The sequence below is a fragment of the Oncorhynchus mykiss genome, chromosome 24 (assembly GCF_057628025.1).
Source record: "Oncorhynchus mykiss isolate SJ-2025 chromosome 24, ASM5762802v1, whole genome shotgun sequence".
NCBI lineage: Eukaryota > Metazoa > Chordata > Actinopteri > Salmoniformes > Salmonidae > Oncorhynchus > Oncorhynchus mykiss.
This window is the reverse complement of record NC_143045.1, coordinates 22,429,095-22,445,471: the sequence shown is the minus strand read 5'-3', so window position 1 is coordinate 22,445,471 and position 16,377 is coordinate 22,429,095. Positions and strand designations below refer to the sequence as shown.

General features: G+C 43.0%; 1 protein-coding gene across 1 annotated transcript; it reads right to left on the bottom strand.

Annotated features, from left to right (window-relative positions):
• Nucleotides 1-1,530: 1,530 nt before the first annotated feature.
• Nucleotides 1,531-5,875, bottom strand: lbhl (LBH regulator of WNT signaling pathway, like). The gene is made up of 4 exons (XM_021582801.3): nucleotides 5,423-5,875; nucleotides 2,504-2,588; nucleotides 1,997-2,291; nucleotides 1,531-1,826 (listed from the first exon to the last, which is right to left on the bottom strand). Exons 1-4 carry the CDS (start codon nucleotides 5,686-5,688, stop codon nucleotides 1,756-1,758), a joined length of 717 nt encoding a protein of 238 aa, XP_021438476.1. The 5' UTR covers nucleotides 5,689-5,875; the 3' UTR covers nucleotides 1,531-1,755.
• Nucleotides 5,876-16,377: the final 10,502 nt, after the last annotated feature.

The window sequence follows — 16,377 nt, the reverse complement described above, 5'->3', positions numbered from 1 at the left end:
ACTCTTTGGACCACGTGGGATGGCGTACCAGGCTACATATTAGAGGTCGACCGATTGCCTTTATTTAACTAGGCAAGTCAATTAAGAACACATTCTTATTTTCAATGACGGCCTAGGAACAGTGGGTTAACTGCCTTGTTCAGGGGCAGAAGGACAGATTTTCACCTTGTCAGCTCGGGTGATCCAATCTTGCAACCAACTAGTCCAGCGCTATAACGACCTGCCTCTCTCTCGTTACATTCCACAAGGTGACTGCCGGTTACGCGAATGCAGTAAACCAAGGTAAGTTGCTAGCTAGCATTAAACTTATCTTATAAAAAAACAATCAATCATAATCACTAGTCAACACATGGTTGATGATATTACTAGATATTATCTAGCGTTGCATATAATCTGACTAAGCATACAAGTATCTAAGTATCTGACTGAGCGGTGGTAGGCAGAAGCAGGCACGTAAACATTCATTCAAACAGCACTTTCGTGCGTTTTGCCAGCAGCTCTTCGTTGTGCGTCAAGCATTGCGCTGTTTATGACTTCAAGCCTATCAACTCCCGAGATGAGGCTGTTGTAACTGAAGTGAAATGGCTGGCTAGTTAGCACGCAGTAATAGCGTTTCAAACTTCACTCGCTCTGAGCCTTCTAGTAGTTGTTCCCCTTGCTCTGCATGAGTAACGCTGCTTCGATGGTGGCTGTTGTCGTTGTGTTCCTGGTTCGAGCCCAGGGAGGAGCGAGGAGAGGGACGGAAGCTATACTGTTACACTGGCAATACTAAAGTGCCTATAAGAACATCCAATAGTCAAAGGTTAATGAAATACAAATGGTATAGAGGGAAATAGCCCTATAATTCCTATAATAACTACAACCTAAAACTTCTTACCTGGGAATATTGAAGACCCATGTTAAAAGGAACCACCAGCTTTCATATGTTATCATGTTCTGAGCAATGTACTTAAATGTTAGCTTTCTTACATAGCACATATTGCACTTTTACTTTCTTCTCCAACACTTTGTTTTTGCATTATTTAAACCAAATTGAACATGTTTCATTATTTACTTGAGGCTAAATTGCTTTTGTTGATGTATTATATTAAGTTAAAATAAGTGTTCATTCAGTATTGTTGTAATTGTCATTATTACGAATTTTAAAAAAATTGGCCGATTAATCGGTATCGGCTTTTTTGGTCCTTTGATAATTGGTATCGGTATTGAAAAATCATAATCGGTCGACCACTACTACATATGCCTTGGCAATCCCATAATTTAAACAATGCAATAAACATATGTAAACATTATACAATTACTAACTCTAGTATGGACTACAATGTACTCCAAAACCACTGTTGGGCCCTTGGAAATAAGGGAAAATAATAAATGAAGTATTGACTTCATGAAAAAATGACAAATGTCAGCAAAGTGTTATTTCCTTCTTTCCACAGATGAGTGTTAGTACTTTTCTTAAAATAAGCACTCTTGCTAGATAGTGTTAGATTTTCTTCTTCACACAACTCCTTCAGATAACCCTTCTCTCTCAGAGCTGTCCTTGGTTTTATTGATGACATTTTGCATAGAACATTACACTACTGCCTAACTTAATCTTCAACGTTATGTAAATAAGTTATCTCCTTTCATTGTTGGACAATATTTGAACTGTGGTACCATTCTGTCCAGGAATCTGTTTCCTATTGACCAGTGACCCATGGTCTGTGAGTGGTTTCCTCGGGAAGATAGCAGGGGTTTAGGGGTGAGGTTGGTGACTCAGTTCAGGGTAGGTGAGCTGCTAGGTGGTAGAATAGGTGTTTCATCCCTGAACGCATCTGACTGGAGGTCTGTAAGACAGACATAATAATACATTGTCAGAGAGTTAGAAAGAATGACTGATGATCCTATTGGTCTTTCATCTACGCAAGCAAAGAAGCATGGATTAAAGTAAGAGAGTCTGAAAAGAGAAAGAGAACACGCATTTATAGAGAGAGATACAGAGGTACACACAACATACCAATGAGTGATGTGTTCTGCTGGTGGTTGATGACAACAGACTTCTCTTCCTCCTCCTCTCCCCAGTCTGCAATGTTGGCTGGGGGGATACACTGCTCCAGGAACAGATCATCCTCCTCAGAACAGAATTCCATGTCTTCCGGGGGCCACCGTAACTCGCCACTCTCCACTTCGCTCATGTCCGTGGGCTCCACCATGATGGAGGGAAGCCGCTCCTTCTCTGAGGGACTGAACTGCTGCAGATGATTGGGAGAGCCTTCTGGACTCAGAGACACCTCCACTGGTTCTGGGAAGATCTGGAGGCAGAGGGAGGGTCCACAGGTGGGTGATTGAATGTAGGCTGACATGGATGGTGACATTAATTCACTAGTATAGACACCTGTATTATAAACCTTATTAGAAGACCCATCATAATCTATTGATTAGCATGCCATTTATTAATGGTATTTGTAACGAGAAACATATATGTGATATTGAACATAGATGCAGAGGTTGGGTGGATATGTACCTGGAAAGGTAACCTGTTCTCATTATTCCTCTGCGGTGACATCTCGCCCATCGATGACTCCTGGGCACCAAGCGCCTCCATACCTCTGTGTGTAAAAGATAGTTCTGCTAACTGATATCACACACAAAGTATATACTGTGCAAAGCCACTGGGATGAACTACTGGAACGCAGTACACTTAGACAGAAACACATTCACACTCAGCATTGATGCAACACTTTACATGGCTTAGTAGACAGAAACAAAAATACACATCTTACTCATACTACACTGTACACATACACAATTCTGCATGCACAAGTGTCTCAGAAGGAATATATGCTATTGAGCTACACAAAACCTTGGATCAGGTGGTATTGATGTAACCCTTGTTAGCGCTGGCAATCCTGGCACCAGAGTAGACCCTAGATTGGAATATGTTCCGGGATTCTTCCTATGGCATTGAGCAGTACACCACGTCAATCATTGGCTTCATCAATAAGTGCATCGATGACGTTGTCCCCAGAGTGACCTGGGGACAACCCCAACCAGAATCCATGGATTACAGGCAACATCCACACTGAGATAAAGGCTAGAGCTGCCGCTTTCAAAGAGCGAGACTCTAACCCGGAAGCTTATAAGAAATCCTGCTATGCCCTCCCACGAACCATCAAACAGGCAAAGTGTCAATACAGGACTAAGATCGAATCGTACTACACTGGCTGTGTAGTACTACACGGATTCGAGGCAAATAAGATTGAAACATGCATGAGAGCACCAGCTGTTCCAAATGACTGTGTGATCACGCTCTCCACAGCCAATGTAAGACCTTTAAACAGGTCAACATTCACAAGGCCGCAGGGCCAGACGGATTACCAGGACGTGTACTGCGAGCATGTGCTGACCTAGACACACTCCAATTTGCATACCACCCTAACAAATCCACAGATGATGCAATCTCTATTGCACTCCACAGCGCCCTTTCCCACCTGGGCAAAATTAACACCTATGTGAAAATGCTATTCATTGACTACAGCTTAGCATTCAACACCATAATTCCCTCAAAGCTAATAAATATGCCAAGGACCCTGGGACTAAACACCTCCCTCTGCAACTGGATCCTGGACTTCCTGATGGGCTGCCCCCAGGTGGTAAGGGTAGGTAACAACACATCAGCCATGCAGATCCTCAACACAGGGGCCCCTCAGGGGTGCGTGATCAGTTCCCTCCTGTACTCCCTGTTCACTCATGACTGCACAGCCAGGCACAACTCCAACACCATCATTAAGTTTGCCAATGACACAGTGGTAGGACTGATCACCGAATACGATGAGACAGCCTACAGGGAGGAGGTCAGAGACCTGACCGTGTGGTGCCAGGACAACAACCTCTCCCTCTAAGTGTTCAAGACAAAGGAGATGATCGTGGACTACAGGAAATCGACGGGGCTGTAGTGGAGCAGGTTGAGAGCTTCAAGTTCCTTGGTGTCCACATCACCAACAAACTAACATGGTCCAAGCACACCAAGACAGTCGTGAAGAGGGCACGACAAAACCTATTCCCCCTGAAAAGATTTGGCATGGGTACTCAGATCCTCAAAAGGTTCTAAAGCTGCACCATCGAGAGCATCCTGACTGGTTGCATCACTGCCTGATATTGCCTGATAATTCTCTCTAGTCCCTCATGCCCATGAATGCAGGCCACATTGCGTGTCCCACATCACTTTGAAACAGGCCCTTCATTGGTCAGAGGGGTCAGTGCTATAGCTGATTGGCTGGGACTGGTCTGTGAGGTAGCAGAGTGAATCCCAGTTGTGGTGAGCCTAATCACCATGTTCACATGGCCCCTCAACCCACACAGTCATGCATGTGCACGAACACACACACAAACACACACATTTAGCACTGAGCTTCAGATTAGATTGCTTATGGATTTTATCATATAAAAATTTAACACGTCCTTGTCCATCTTTTTGTTTTTCATTATGTGATGTATTGGCAGAATGTGGTCATCATATCGCTGCGTCCAAAGCCAAGCCTCCATGCTAAAACGGAGAAACGTAGTTTCCCATTCACTGTATGAGCCGGAATTATTTCCACTGTATGAGCCGGAATTATTTCCACTGTATGAGCCGGAATTATTTCCACTGCGTGAGCCTGAGTTATTTCCACTTTAAATCTGTTTATGTTTTCCAGAAAAGCCCCACGAGGATTAAGAGGAACTGAAGTTCTGTCTCTCCATTCTCACCGCTCCTCCAAGTGAAAGTCTGGTATTATGGCCTTCTGTCACAGTGGCCATCACTCACTCCTGTTGACATGCCTTTCGTTTTAATGAGGCTGGGCTGTAAGAGTCTCAAAGCAGCAGAACAACTGTGTAAACCACTTTTACATTCATGTCCAGTTTTCTGTGAAATTTGTTTCAGCTTAAAAAATAGCATGTTTTTGACCCAATTTATTTTATCATATGTTATTGACACAGTAACTGTGCTATGTGCATGGATAAACTGTTTGTGTGTCATCTGTGATGGAAAATGTTCAGCTGGCTAAGCCTAGATGTAATCTCTTCCCTCGCTCCTGAACATTCCTCTGCCAGCCTGTCAGTAAGAAGCTAACATGGTCACTCACTTCATGGTAGCGCAGGAGGATTGTGGGCAGGAAACGGGGACAAATCACAATGTGTAAACTGATGACAGACCACAGATAACACAAATATGTTCAGCTCCACCACTGATTCACTCACCCATACACCAATTTGACTCTCTATTTCCCCAAACCCACACTTTCTTTACACTTTGCCACTGGTGCTTTCTTAGTATAATTTCTACACTCTACTATGAGGTCCTGACACAGGTCAACATCTCCATAACAGTCATTATCAATTGTAACTAGAGCATCACTGCACACCTGTGTGATCCACACACACAATCAGAGAGGAGTCTTACCCTTCTGTGGTCAGGCAGAAGTCCTCCCCATCCTGGCAGACCTCCACGCCTTCCAAGGTGGTCACTCCCATGGTGGGCATAGGGGGCCGAGGAGGGGGTGCAGACGGAGGGGTGCAGCTCCTACAGCACTCTCCCTCCGCTGGCCCCTCAGGGGAGCAGCTGGTCTCCAGGGTGACGCCTGGATGGGCTGTGGCGGGGTCCACGTGGGAGGGGTTCTGAGGGTGGAGACTGTGATCTGTAAGGTCGCTCCTTCTGTGGGTCAACATGGGACTGACATAAAAAATAAACGTGGTCCACTAGTCCACAGCCTCTGGGCTTCTCTGTCTACCAGCTTCCCCCTCTCTGTCTCTCTCTCTCCCTCCCCCTCTACCTCTCTTTTTCTCTCTCCCCGCTCTCTCTACGGGTAGGGCTTTGCAGAAGTGGGATTGTGGGATTAGCGTCTCATTTGATTATGGAGGTTGGGTGGGTGACATCAGCCTGTCCCTCTGCCAAGTGGACACACAGTGCAGGAAATCTGTGGAACATGAAACATGCACACCATCCAGCGGGGTGCACTGTTACGTTGGCTCTGTAAGTGTGCAGCTGCTCACGCGCAGTCTGCCGAGGAGACGTTTCACGCCTTCAGTCAAGACTAAGCAGGCTATGCCCCCACCAGCTTTCTCTCTCTCTATTTCTCTGTCTCTCTCTCCTGGTGTGTGCTGTCACTCTCGTCAGAGTGGATTTGGACAATTCAAGGGAATTAGCCTTGGGATCAAAGTCTCAGGGGTGTGGTGGAGATATATATAGCAGCAGGCAGCAGGGAAGCTATGTCCACTCAAACGCAGCATCAGTCACTGTAATCCCCATAGTACACATCCTGTGGTTCAAGCAGAGAGACGACCGGCCACTGCCAGTCAACCTGTTTAATGGCCTCACTGATTGATTTTCCACTCATGCACCTGTGCCGAAGCCACTGATTGATATGTTAACGCTTAATAGTATTAACCTTGTTCCATGATTGATTTATCTCTGTGATCTATAGGACCTCATCTTATTCACGTCAATGGTTCTGTTATTTTATTAGGATCCCCATTAGCTGTTGCAAAAGCAGTAGCACTCTTCCTGGGGTCCACACATAACATGAAAGATGACAAAATACAGAGTAATTAGAGACAAGAAGAGCTCAGCTGTGTATGTCGATGTCACAATAAGTACTGACAGTTTGGTATGACTCATATGAACTGGTTCCCCAGGGATTGCATCTATAGCAATCCCAATTTCTCTGATGTAACCCCTCCCGATGGTCACAATCAAAATGATGATGTCAAGCCTCTGACACAGATGTGTTGAGATATGACACGAGAGATCATGAGCCATGAGGTTATGCGGTCAGAATGGTATCTACAAAGATGATTTTCTGTACCGTCTATGTGATATCTACACAGTCACCATAGTGGAGAGGACCTGCCATGTCCTAATGTTGACCGGTTTATTAGGGTCAGAACACACTAGCGCCACCTGTCTGCATCAATGTGTTCCTCACCCCTTTGTAGACACCTGCTATACTCATTTTACAACTAGAGGACAAAGCAAATTGTCCCATCCTCTGAGATTGATGTCTAAAAACCTGTTTTGGCTTTGTCATGATGGGGTATAATTTGTAGATTGATGAGGAAACATTTTTTTAAATACATTTTAGAATAAGGCTGTAACGTAACAAAATGTGGAAATATTTAAGGGGTCTGAATACTTTCCGGACGCACTGGAAAGAATATACATACACAGTGCATATAATTTGGGTGGCAGAGTAGCCTAGTGGTTAGAGCGTTGGACTAGTTACCGGGAGGTTGGAAGATCAAATCCCGAGCTGAAAAAAAAGATATCTGTCATTCTGCCTCTTAACAAGGCAGTTAAACCACTGTTCCTAGGCCGTCATTGAAAATAAAAATGTGTAATTGTGTCTCACAGTATATGATCACACATTTTGGTACTTGTTTTTCTTATGTTAACATGCACTATTGTTTATGTTCAAACAAATAGAGAACTGAGCTTGAGCAAAGAGCAGGATGAGGCAGAGGTGAAATTTGAGGAGGCACTTCGAGAACACTGCATTACAATTTCAACATGAAAACAGCATTACAATTTCAACATGTAGCTCGCTGTAAGTGATATTTCTTCACATTTCCCCAGTGTATTTTTAGGGCAGTTGAATTGTGGGTACATACCACAATGTTGTTGTGTTGTAATTTTAATCACAGACAGATTCCCATTCTGTGTTTGAGTTTAATAAATACTTTAGGATCAGAAGGAGCGAGCTGCAAAGAGACAATCACCTGCTCCTGCCACTGGCCTTGCCCCTGTGCAATGGATAGAGAGGGACAGCAAAGGAAACATAATTCACCAAAGACCGGACATAAAAGGTGTAACGGTAGATTTCCTCCTCTTCGTCTGAAGAGGTGTAGCAAGGATCGGACCAATACGCAGCGTGGTAAGTGTCCATGTTTTAATAGAAAAGACTGAACACTATGAAATACAAAATCAATAAAGTGAATATAAACGAACCGAAACGTTCCCGTGTGGCACAAACACTGACACAGGAAACAAACAACCACAAGCCATCAGTGAAACCCAGGCCACCTAATTATGATTCTCAATCAGAGACAACTAACGACACCTGCCTCTGATTGAGACCATTCTAGTCTGAAACAGAAACCAAACATAGAAACAAAAACATAGACTGCCCACCCCAACTCATGCCCTGACCATACTAAATAAAGACAAAACAAAGGAAATAAAGGTCAGAACGTGACAAAAGGTCTAAGGCCTCAAGACATGGTAAGTGTTATGTACCTATTTAGTTGTGTGTCTGTTTACGCATGAAAAGTGTAACCATTTTTTCTAAATAGATAACATATGCCAGTCTTGGCTGCCTCATGTTAATTGTATATTATTGTCATCAAAGTCATGGGCATGGACCTTCCCGGAAGAGGTGACCAAATTGCAGCTAATGGCGGGGAAGAGTATCGCCCTAAATAGAGCTTTACCCTGGGCCATCTGACCCTAAAACAGGCTTTCTCCACCGGCCACCTCAGAAGTATAACTTTTTTACACCTTTTTCGTGATATCCAATTGGTAGTTACAATCTACAGTCTCATCGCTGCAACTCCCGTACAGACTCGGGAGAGGCAAAGGTCGAGAGCCGTGCGTCTTACAAAACACGACCCCGCCAAGCCGCATTGCTTCTTGACACAATGCTCGCTTAACCCGGAAGCCAGCCGCACCACTGTGTCAGAGGACATTTCACACATATGGCGGCCGTGTCGGCGTGCACTGCGCTTGGCCCACCAAAGGAGTCGCTAGAGCGCGATGGGACAAAGACAACAAGGCCGGCCAAACCCTCCCCTAACCCGGACGACGCTGGGCCAATTGTACGCTGTCTCATGGGTCTCCCGGTCGTGGCCGACTGCGACACAGCCTGAGATCAAACCAGGATCTCTTCAACCTCAGGAGGCACCTAAAACCCTCAAACTTTAACAGATACAAAATTGAGAGCATCCTGTCGGGCTGCATTACGGCAACTGCACCACCCGCAACCACAGAGCTCTCCAGAGGGTGGTGCGGTCGGACCAATGCATCACCGGGGGCAAACAACCTGCCCTCCAGGACACCTACAGCACCCGATGTCACAGGAAGGCCAAAAAGATCAACATGGAAAACAACCACCCAAACCACTGCCTGTTCACCCCGATGTCATCCAGAAGGCGAGGTCAAACAGCTTCTATCTCAAGGCCATCAGACCGTAAAATAGCCATCACTAGCACATTAGAGGCTGCTGCACTATATACATAGACTTGAAATCATTACAAGTCACTTTAATAACATTTACATATGTTGCATTACTCATCTCATATGTACAGTTGAAGTCAGAAGTTTACATACACCTTAGCCAAATACATTTAAACTCAGTTTTTTTGCAATTCCTGACATTTAATCCAAGTAAGAATTCCATGTTTTAGGTCAGTTAGGATCACCACTTTATTTTAAGAATGTGAAATGTCAGAATAATAGTAGAGAGCATTATTTATTTCAGCTTTTATTTCTTTCATCACATTCACAGTGGGTCAGACGTTTACCTACACTCAATTAGTATTTGGTAGCATAGCCTTGAAATTGTTTAAATTGGGTCAAACATTTTGCGTGGCCTTCCACAAGCTTCCCATAATAAGTTGGGTGAATTTTGGCCCATTCCTCCTGACAGAGCTGGTGTAACTGAGTCAGGTTTGTAGGCCTCCTTGCTCGCACACACTTTTTCAGTTCTGCCCACAAATGTTCTATAGGACTGAGGTCAGGGCTTTGTGATGGCCACTTTAATAACTTGACTTTGTTGTCCTTAAGCTATTTTGCCACAACTTTGGAAGCATGCTTGGGGTCATTGTCCATTTGGAAGACCAATTTGTGAACAAGCTTTAACTTCCAGACTGATCTTGAGATGTTGCTTCAAAATATCCACATAATTTTCCATCCTCATGATGCCATCTATTTTGTGAAGTGCACCAGTCCCTCCTTCTGCAAAGCACCCCGACAACATGATGCTGCCACCCCCGTGCTTCACAGTTGGGATGGTGTTCTTCGGCTTGCAAGCATCCCCCTTAATTCTCCAAACATGACGCTGATCGTTATGGCCAAACAGTTCTATTCTTGTTTCATCAGACCAGAAGACATTTCTCCAAAAAGTAGGATCTTTGTCCACATATGCAGTTGCAAACCGTAGTCTGGCTTTTTTTATAGTGGTTTTGGAGCAGTGGCTTCTTTCTTGCTGAGCGGCCTTTCAGGTTATGTCGATATAAAACTTGTTTTACTGTGGATTTATATACTTTTGTACCTGTTTCCTCCAGCATTTCATAAGGTCCTTTGTTGTTGTTCTGGGATTGATTTGCACTTTTCGCACCAACTACGTTCATCTCTAGGAGACAGAACGAGTCTCCTTCCTGAGCGGTATGACGACTGCGTCGTCCCATGGCGTTCATACTTGCATACTATTGTTTGTACAGATGAACGCGGTACCTTCAGGCATTTCCCAAGGATGAACCAGACTTGGAGGTCTACAATTGTTTTTTCTGAGGCCTTGGCTGATTTCTTTTGATTTTTCCATGATGTCAAGCAAATAGGCACTGAGTTTGAAAATAGACCTTGAAATACATACACAGGTACACCTCCAATTGACTCAAATTGTGTCAATTAGCCTTTCAGAAGCTTCTAAAGCCTTGACATCATTTTCAGGAATTTTCCAAGTACTTTAAAGGCACAGTCAACTTAGTGTATGTAAACTTCTGACCCACTGGACTTGTGATACAGTGAATTATAAGTAAAATAATCTGTCTGTAAACAATTGTTGGAAAAATTACTTGTGTCATGCACAAAGTAGATGTCCTAAAAGACAAATGTATAGCCAAATTTATAGTTTGAGTATTTATTTATATTCATAGTTTGTTGACAAGAAATGTGTGCAGTAGTTGAAAAACAAGTTTTAATGACTCCAACCTAAGTGTATGTAAATGTCACGCCCTGACCGTAGAGATCCTTAGAGATCTATGTTTGTTTGGTCAGGGTGTGACTCGGGTGGGAAAGTCTATGCTTTCTGATTCTTTGTTTTTGGCCGGGTATGATTCTCAATCAGGGACAGCTGTCTATCATTGTCTCTGATTGGGAATCATACTTAGGCAGCCTGTGTTCCTTTTCTCATTTGTGGGTTGTTGTCTTCGTTTAATGCATGTATAGCCTTACGTAGCTTCACGTTCGTTTTGTTGGCGATATTTAAAAATAAAGGAAAATGTACGCTCACCACACTGCCCCTTGGTCCGGTCACTTTCAAGACGACGTTCTTGACAGTAAACTTCCGACTTCAACTGTATATACTGTATTCTATCCTATTCTACTGTATCTTAGTCTATGCCGCTCTGACATTGCTCGCGCAAATATTTGTTTTCATAATTACATTCCTTTATTTTATATTTGTTTGTATTGTGTGTAATTTTCTGAAATTCTTAGATATTACTTGTTAGATATTACTGCACTGTTTAAGCTAAAAACACACGTTTTTCGCTACACCCACAATGTCACGTATGTGACAAATAAAATTTGATTTTGATCTGTAGTAACGCAGCTAGCACTGCATTAGACCACTGCGCCACTAGGGAGACATTTTGTTTTAACCCTAAACTGCCAAACCTGATTTAATGAGTTGACTAATTGAACCATGTGTGCCAGTTAAGGGTTAAAACAAAAAAAAATAACATCTGGAGTGGCCCGAGGAGAGGTTTGGGAAACCCTGCCCTAAAGGAACTCAAAGGGAGATGCCAAGACTGAGATCTCCCTTGGGGAATTTCTTAACAGACTTATCAAGGCTAGGATCGTAACACTACTTCCTCGGTTCAGAAAACACAACCTGTGCTTCTCTATCTCAAATCCCTCATGCCTTAACAGGACATGCTTTTGACCCTCATATACTATCCTACTGCTCATCAGAGTAGCAAATGGTAGGAGGGGGTATTAACCTGAGGTGGACTTGAAGCCAGATCGCTTGACCCTAAGGAAATCATGCTAAACACAACAACCCAAAGGCTCTCCAGAGGGTAGTGAGGTCTGCACAACGCATCACCGGGGGCAAACTACCTGCCCTCCAGGACACCTACACCACCCGATGTCACAGGAAGGCCATAAAGATCATCAAGGACATCAACCACCCGAGCCACTGCCTGTTCACCCCGCTATCATCCAGAAGGCGAGGTCAGTACAGGTGCATCAAAGCTGGGACCGAGAGACTGAAAAACAGCTTCTATCTCAAGGCCATCAGACTGTTAAACAGCCACCACTAACACTGAGTGGCTGCTGCCAACACACTGACACTGACTCAACTCCAGCCACTTTAATAATGGGAATTGATGGGAAATGATGTAAATATATCACTAGCCACTTTAAACAATGCTACCTTATATAAATGTTACTTACCCTACATTATTCATCTCATACGCATACGGATATACTGTACTCTATAGCATCGACGGTATCCTTATGTAATACATGTATCACTAGCCACTTTATACTATACTATGCCACTTTGTTTACATACTCATCTCATTTGTACATACTGTACCCGATACCATCTACTGTATCTTGCCTATGCTGCTCTGTACCATCACTCATTCATATATCCTTATGTACATATTCTTTATCCCCTTACACTGTGTACAAGACAGTAGTTTTGGAATTGTTAGTTAGATTACTTGTTATTACTGCATTGTCGGAACTAGAAGCACAAGCATTTCGCTACACTCGCATTAACATCTGCTAACCATGTGTATGTGACAAATAAAATTTGATTTGATTTGATTTTGATTTGATTTGATTTGATTTGATTTGATTTGAAGTAAGATCCTTATCAAGGCTAGAGTCATTCAACTTGTCAGGCAGCATACGACCTTGTTAGGACATTTCTAGCTAGTACCAAATGCAGTTGCAATATACTGACCAATTTTAGCTGGCTCACTGGCTTTCATTTCAACGTGGGATTAAATACAAAGTAGTGCTATAAAGCTTTCAAATCCTCAGACCAATTGACTGTAACCTAAGCCTCTGTCTTGCATGCATTAACTCTTAGGTTTCATGTGTTGAAAACAAATACAACATGTTATATTAGTCCAAAAATAAGAGGAACCAAAGATCATTTTAATTAAAACCACATAGTTATGCACACGTAATTGAATGACATACCGTGGCTTGCGAAAGTATTCACCCCCCTTGGCATCTTTCTTTTTTGTTGCCTTACAACCTGGAATTAAAATGGATTTTGGGGGGGGGTTGTACCATTTGATTTACACAACATTTAAGACAAAAATAAGACAAAAAAAAAACAGAAAAATGTAGCATGCATAAGAGCCACCTTTTGCAGCAATTACAGCTGCAAGTCTCTTGGGGTATGTCTCTCTAAACTTGGTACATCTAGCCACTGGGATTTGTGTCCATTCTTCAAGGCAAAACTGCTCCAGCTCCTTCAAGTTGGAAGGGTTCCACTGGTGTACAGCAATCTTTAAGTCATACCACAGATTCTCAATTGGATTGAGGTCTAGGCTTTGACTAGGCCATTCCAAAACATTTAAAAATGTTTCCCCTTAAACCACCACTGCTTTAGCAGTATGTTCAGGGTCATTGTCCTGCTGGAAGGTGAACCTCTGAAACAGATTTCCCCTCAAGAATTTTCCTGTATTTAGCGCCATCCATCATTCCTTCAATTCTGACCAGTTTCCCAGTCCCTGCTGATGAAAAACATCCCCCACAGCATGATTCTGCCACCACCATGGGATATGTTCTCGGGGTGATAAGTGTTGTGTTTGCGCCAGACATAGCATTTTCCTTTGATGGCCAAAAAGCTCCATTTTAGTCTCATCTGACCAGAGTACCTTCTTCCATATGTTTGGGGAGTGTCCCACATGCCTTTGGCAAACACCAAACATATTTGCTTATTTTTATCTTAAAGCAATGGCTTTTTTTCTGACCACTATTCCATAAAGCCCAGCTCTGTGGAGTGTACTCCAATCTCCGCTGTGGAGCTTTGCATGTCCTTCAGGGTTATGTTAGGTATCTTTGTTGCCTCTCTGATTAATGCCCTCCTTGCCTGGTCCATGAGTTTTGTTGGGCGGCCCTCTCTTGGCAGGTTTGATCTGGTGCCATATACTTTCCATGTTTTAATAATGGATTTAATGGTGCTCCATGGGATGTTCGAAGTTTCTGATATTTTTTTATTACCCAACCCTGATCTGTACTTCTCCACAATATTTTCCCTGACCTGTTTGGAGAGCTCCTTGGTATTCATGGTGCCGCTTGCTTGGTGGTGCCCCTTGCTTAGTGGTGTTGCAGACTCTGGGGCCTTTCAGAACAGGTGTAAATATACTGAGATCATGTGACATATCATGTGACACTTAGATTGCACACAGATGGACTTTATTTAACTAATTATGTGACCTCTGAATGTAATTGGTTGCACCAGATCTTATTTAGGGGCTTCATAGCAAAGGGGGAATACATATGCGCACACCACTTTCCGTTTACATTTTTTAGAATGTTTTTAAAACAGGTTATTATTGTCATTTCACTTCACCAATTTGGACTATTTTGTGTATGTCCATTGCATGAAATCCAAATAAAAATCTATTTAAATTACAGGTCGCAACGCAACAAAATAGGAAAAACGCCCAAAACGCCAAAATAGGAAAAACGCCACTGTAAAGCAGGGGTTGACAACCTTTTGTGTGCAGTGCCAATTTACAATTTATTCTACCATCCAGGTTGCATCACATCCGGCCGTGATTGGGAGTCCCATAGGGACGTGCACAATTGGCCCAGCATCGTCCAGACTTGGCCGGGAGTAGGCCGTCATTGTAAATAAGAATTTGTTCTGAACTGACTTGTCTAGTTAAATAAAGGTTACATTTATTAAAATTACATGTAAAATCAAAAAATATATAATGATCTGCGCGCCAGTTATGATTTTCATATGTGCATTACAACTAATTGCCCACTAACGGAAGAAATCAATAACTCACTAAACAGAGGCGATTTCCATTAGCACCAAGCTTGATCTTGTGACACGGATTCTCTTGGTGAATGACACAGAGACATTTATCCACGCAGTGGCCAATCTTATCTTCAATCAGCTATACGAATCCTTTATGTTTCCCCACCACAGCGGGGGCACCGTCAGTTGTGATAGCGAATATGTTTTTAATATCGACACCTCTCTCCTCAAAATGATCTGTGAAGGCTTTTGCTACATCTTCTCCTTCAGTAATACCATGCAAGGGTTATAGACAAAGCAGCTCCTCACGTACCTGCTCTGAGTCACAGTATCTTCCAACAACTGCCAGACGTGGAATGTCATTCACATCCTCACTCTCATCAAGAGCCACACTAAACACAGGTGCATCTTTTAACGCTAGTTTGCTGCGCCTTTACATTTTCAACCATCTCGGTAACGCACCTTTCAACAGTTATGGCAGACACAGGCATGTCTTTTATCTTTGAGATGATTGTGTCTTTGTTAGGCCAACCATCAAATAAAGCCAGCAAAATACTGAGGAAAGCCTGCTTGATATATTCCCCATTAGTAAATGGTTTTCGATGTTTAGCAATGCACTGTGCAACTTTATAGCTCCCCTCTGTATCTTGATTTTTGACTGCATGTAGAATTCTAAACACACTGCTTTGCTTTTCATATCTGGGCACGGCACTAGATTCCTGCAGTTTTGTCCACCTCGTCCTTTAAGTTTTTCTCATGTCTCATTTCAAAATAATGCCGTATACTTCATGTCCGACAAACAACAGTTTTACAACAGAGAGCGCAAACAGACCGATCCTTCTGTAAAACGAATCCATATTCCTTTGATCAAGAGGCAAAAGTTAGCGGACATCTGCCTTATCTTTCTTAGCTGATGACATTTTCCACCCTGAACTTTTTTTAAATAACGTGCTTGCTAACTGCTAGCCATGTGAAAACGACTCTCTCATCTACAGCGCTGCCTTGGTTTTGAATTTGGAAATAAGAAATAATAAACTGGAAAATAAGTGACATAATATACCTCCAGCCAAGGCTTAGCACTCCACGGCAAAAAATATATTTGTATTTTTTTTTTCGGGGGGGGGGGGGGGGGGGGGGGGGGGGGTGCCCTCACGTGCCTTAGGTTGCCGACCCCTGACATGCAGTATATATCTATATCTATGTCTTCTCCTGGCATGGTGGGCTTTTTCTGCTGCGATGTAGCATGCAACTACATACAGTATACCATAATTATATCTGTCATAGTGGATCTCTTTACCCATAATGCACAGTTATACTACTGCCTTTAAGTTGTATTGATGAAGAAATATAACTCCATTTTTATTTAATAGTTTCCAGTACCAGTACCCATCCTCTTGCAGTACAC

What these genes read in the sequence shown, in the direction of transcription:
- lbhl (XM_021582801.3), bottom strand. Translation starts at nt 5,688, where the DNA reads ATGTTGACCCACAGAAGGAGCGACCTTACAGATCACAGTCTCCACCCT. An exon ending in TTCTGCCTGACCACAGAAGG is followed by an intron (nt 2,589 to 5,422) that starts GTAAGACTCCTC and finishes TTTTACACACAG; the next exon opens with AGGTATGGAGGCGCTTGGTG. An exon ending in AGAACAGGTTACCTTTCCAG is followed by an intron (nt 2,292 to 2,503) that starts GTACATATCCAC and finishes CTCTGCCTCCAG; the next exon opens with ATCTTCCCAGAACCAGTGGA.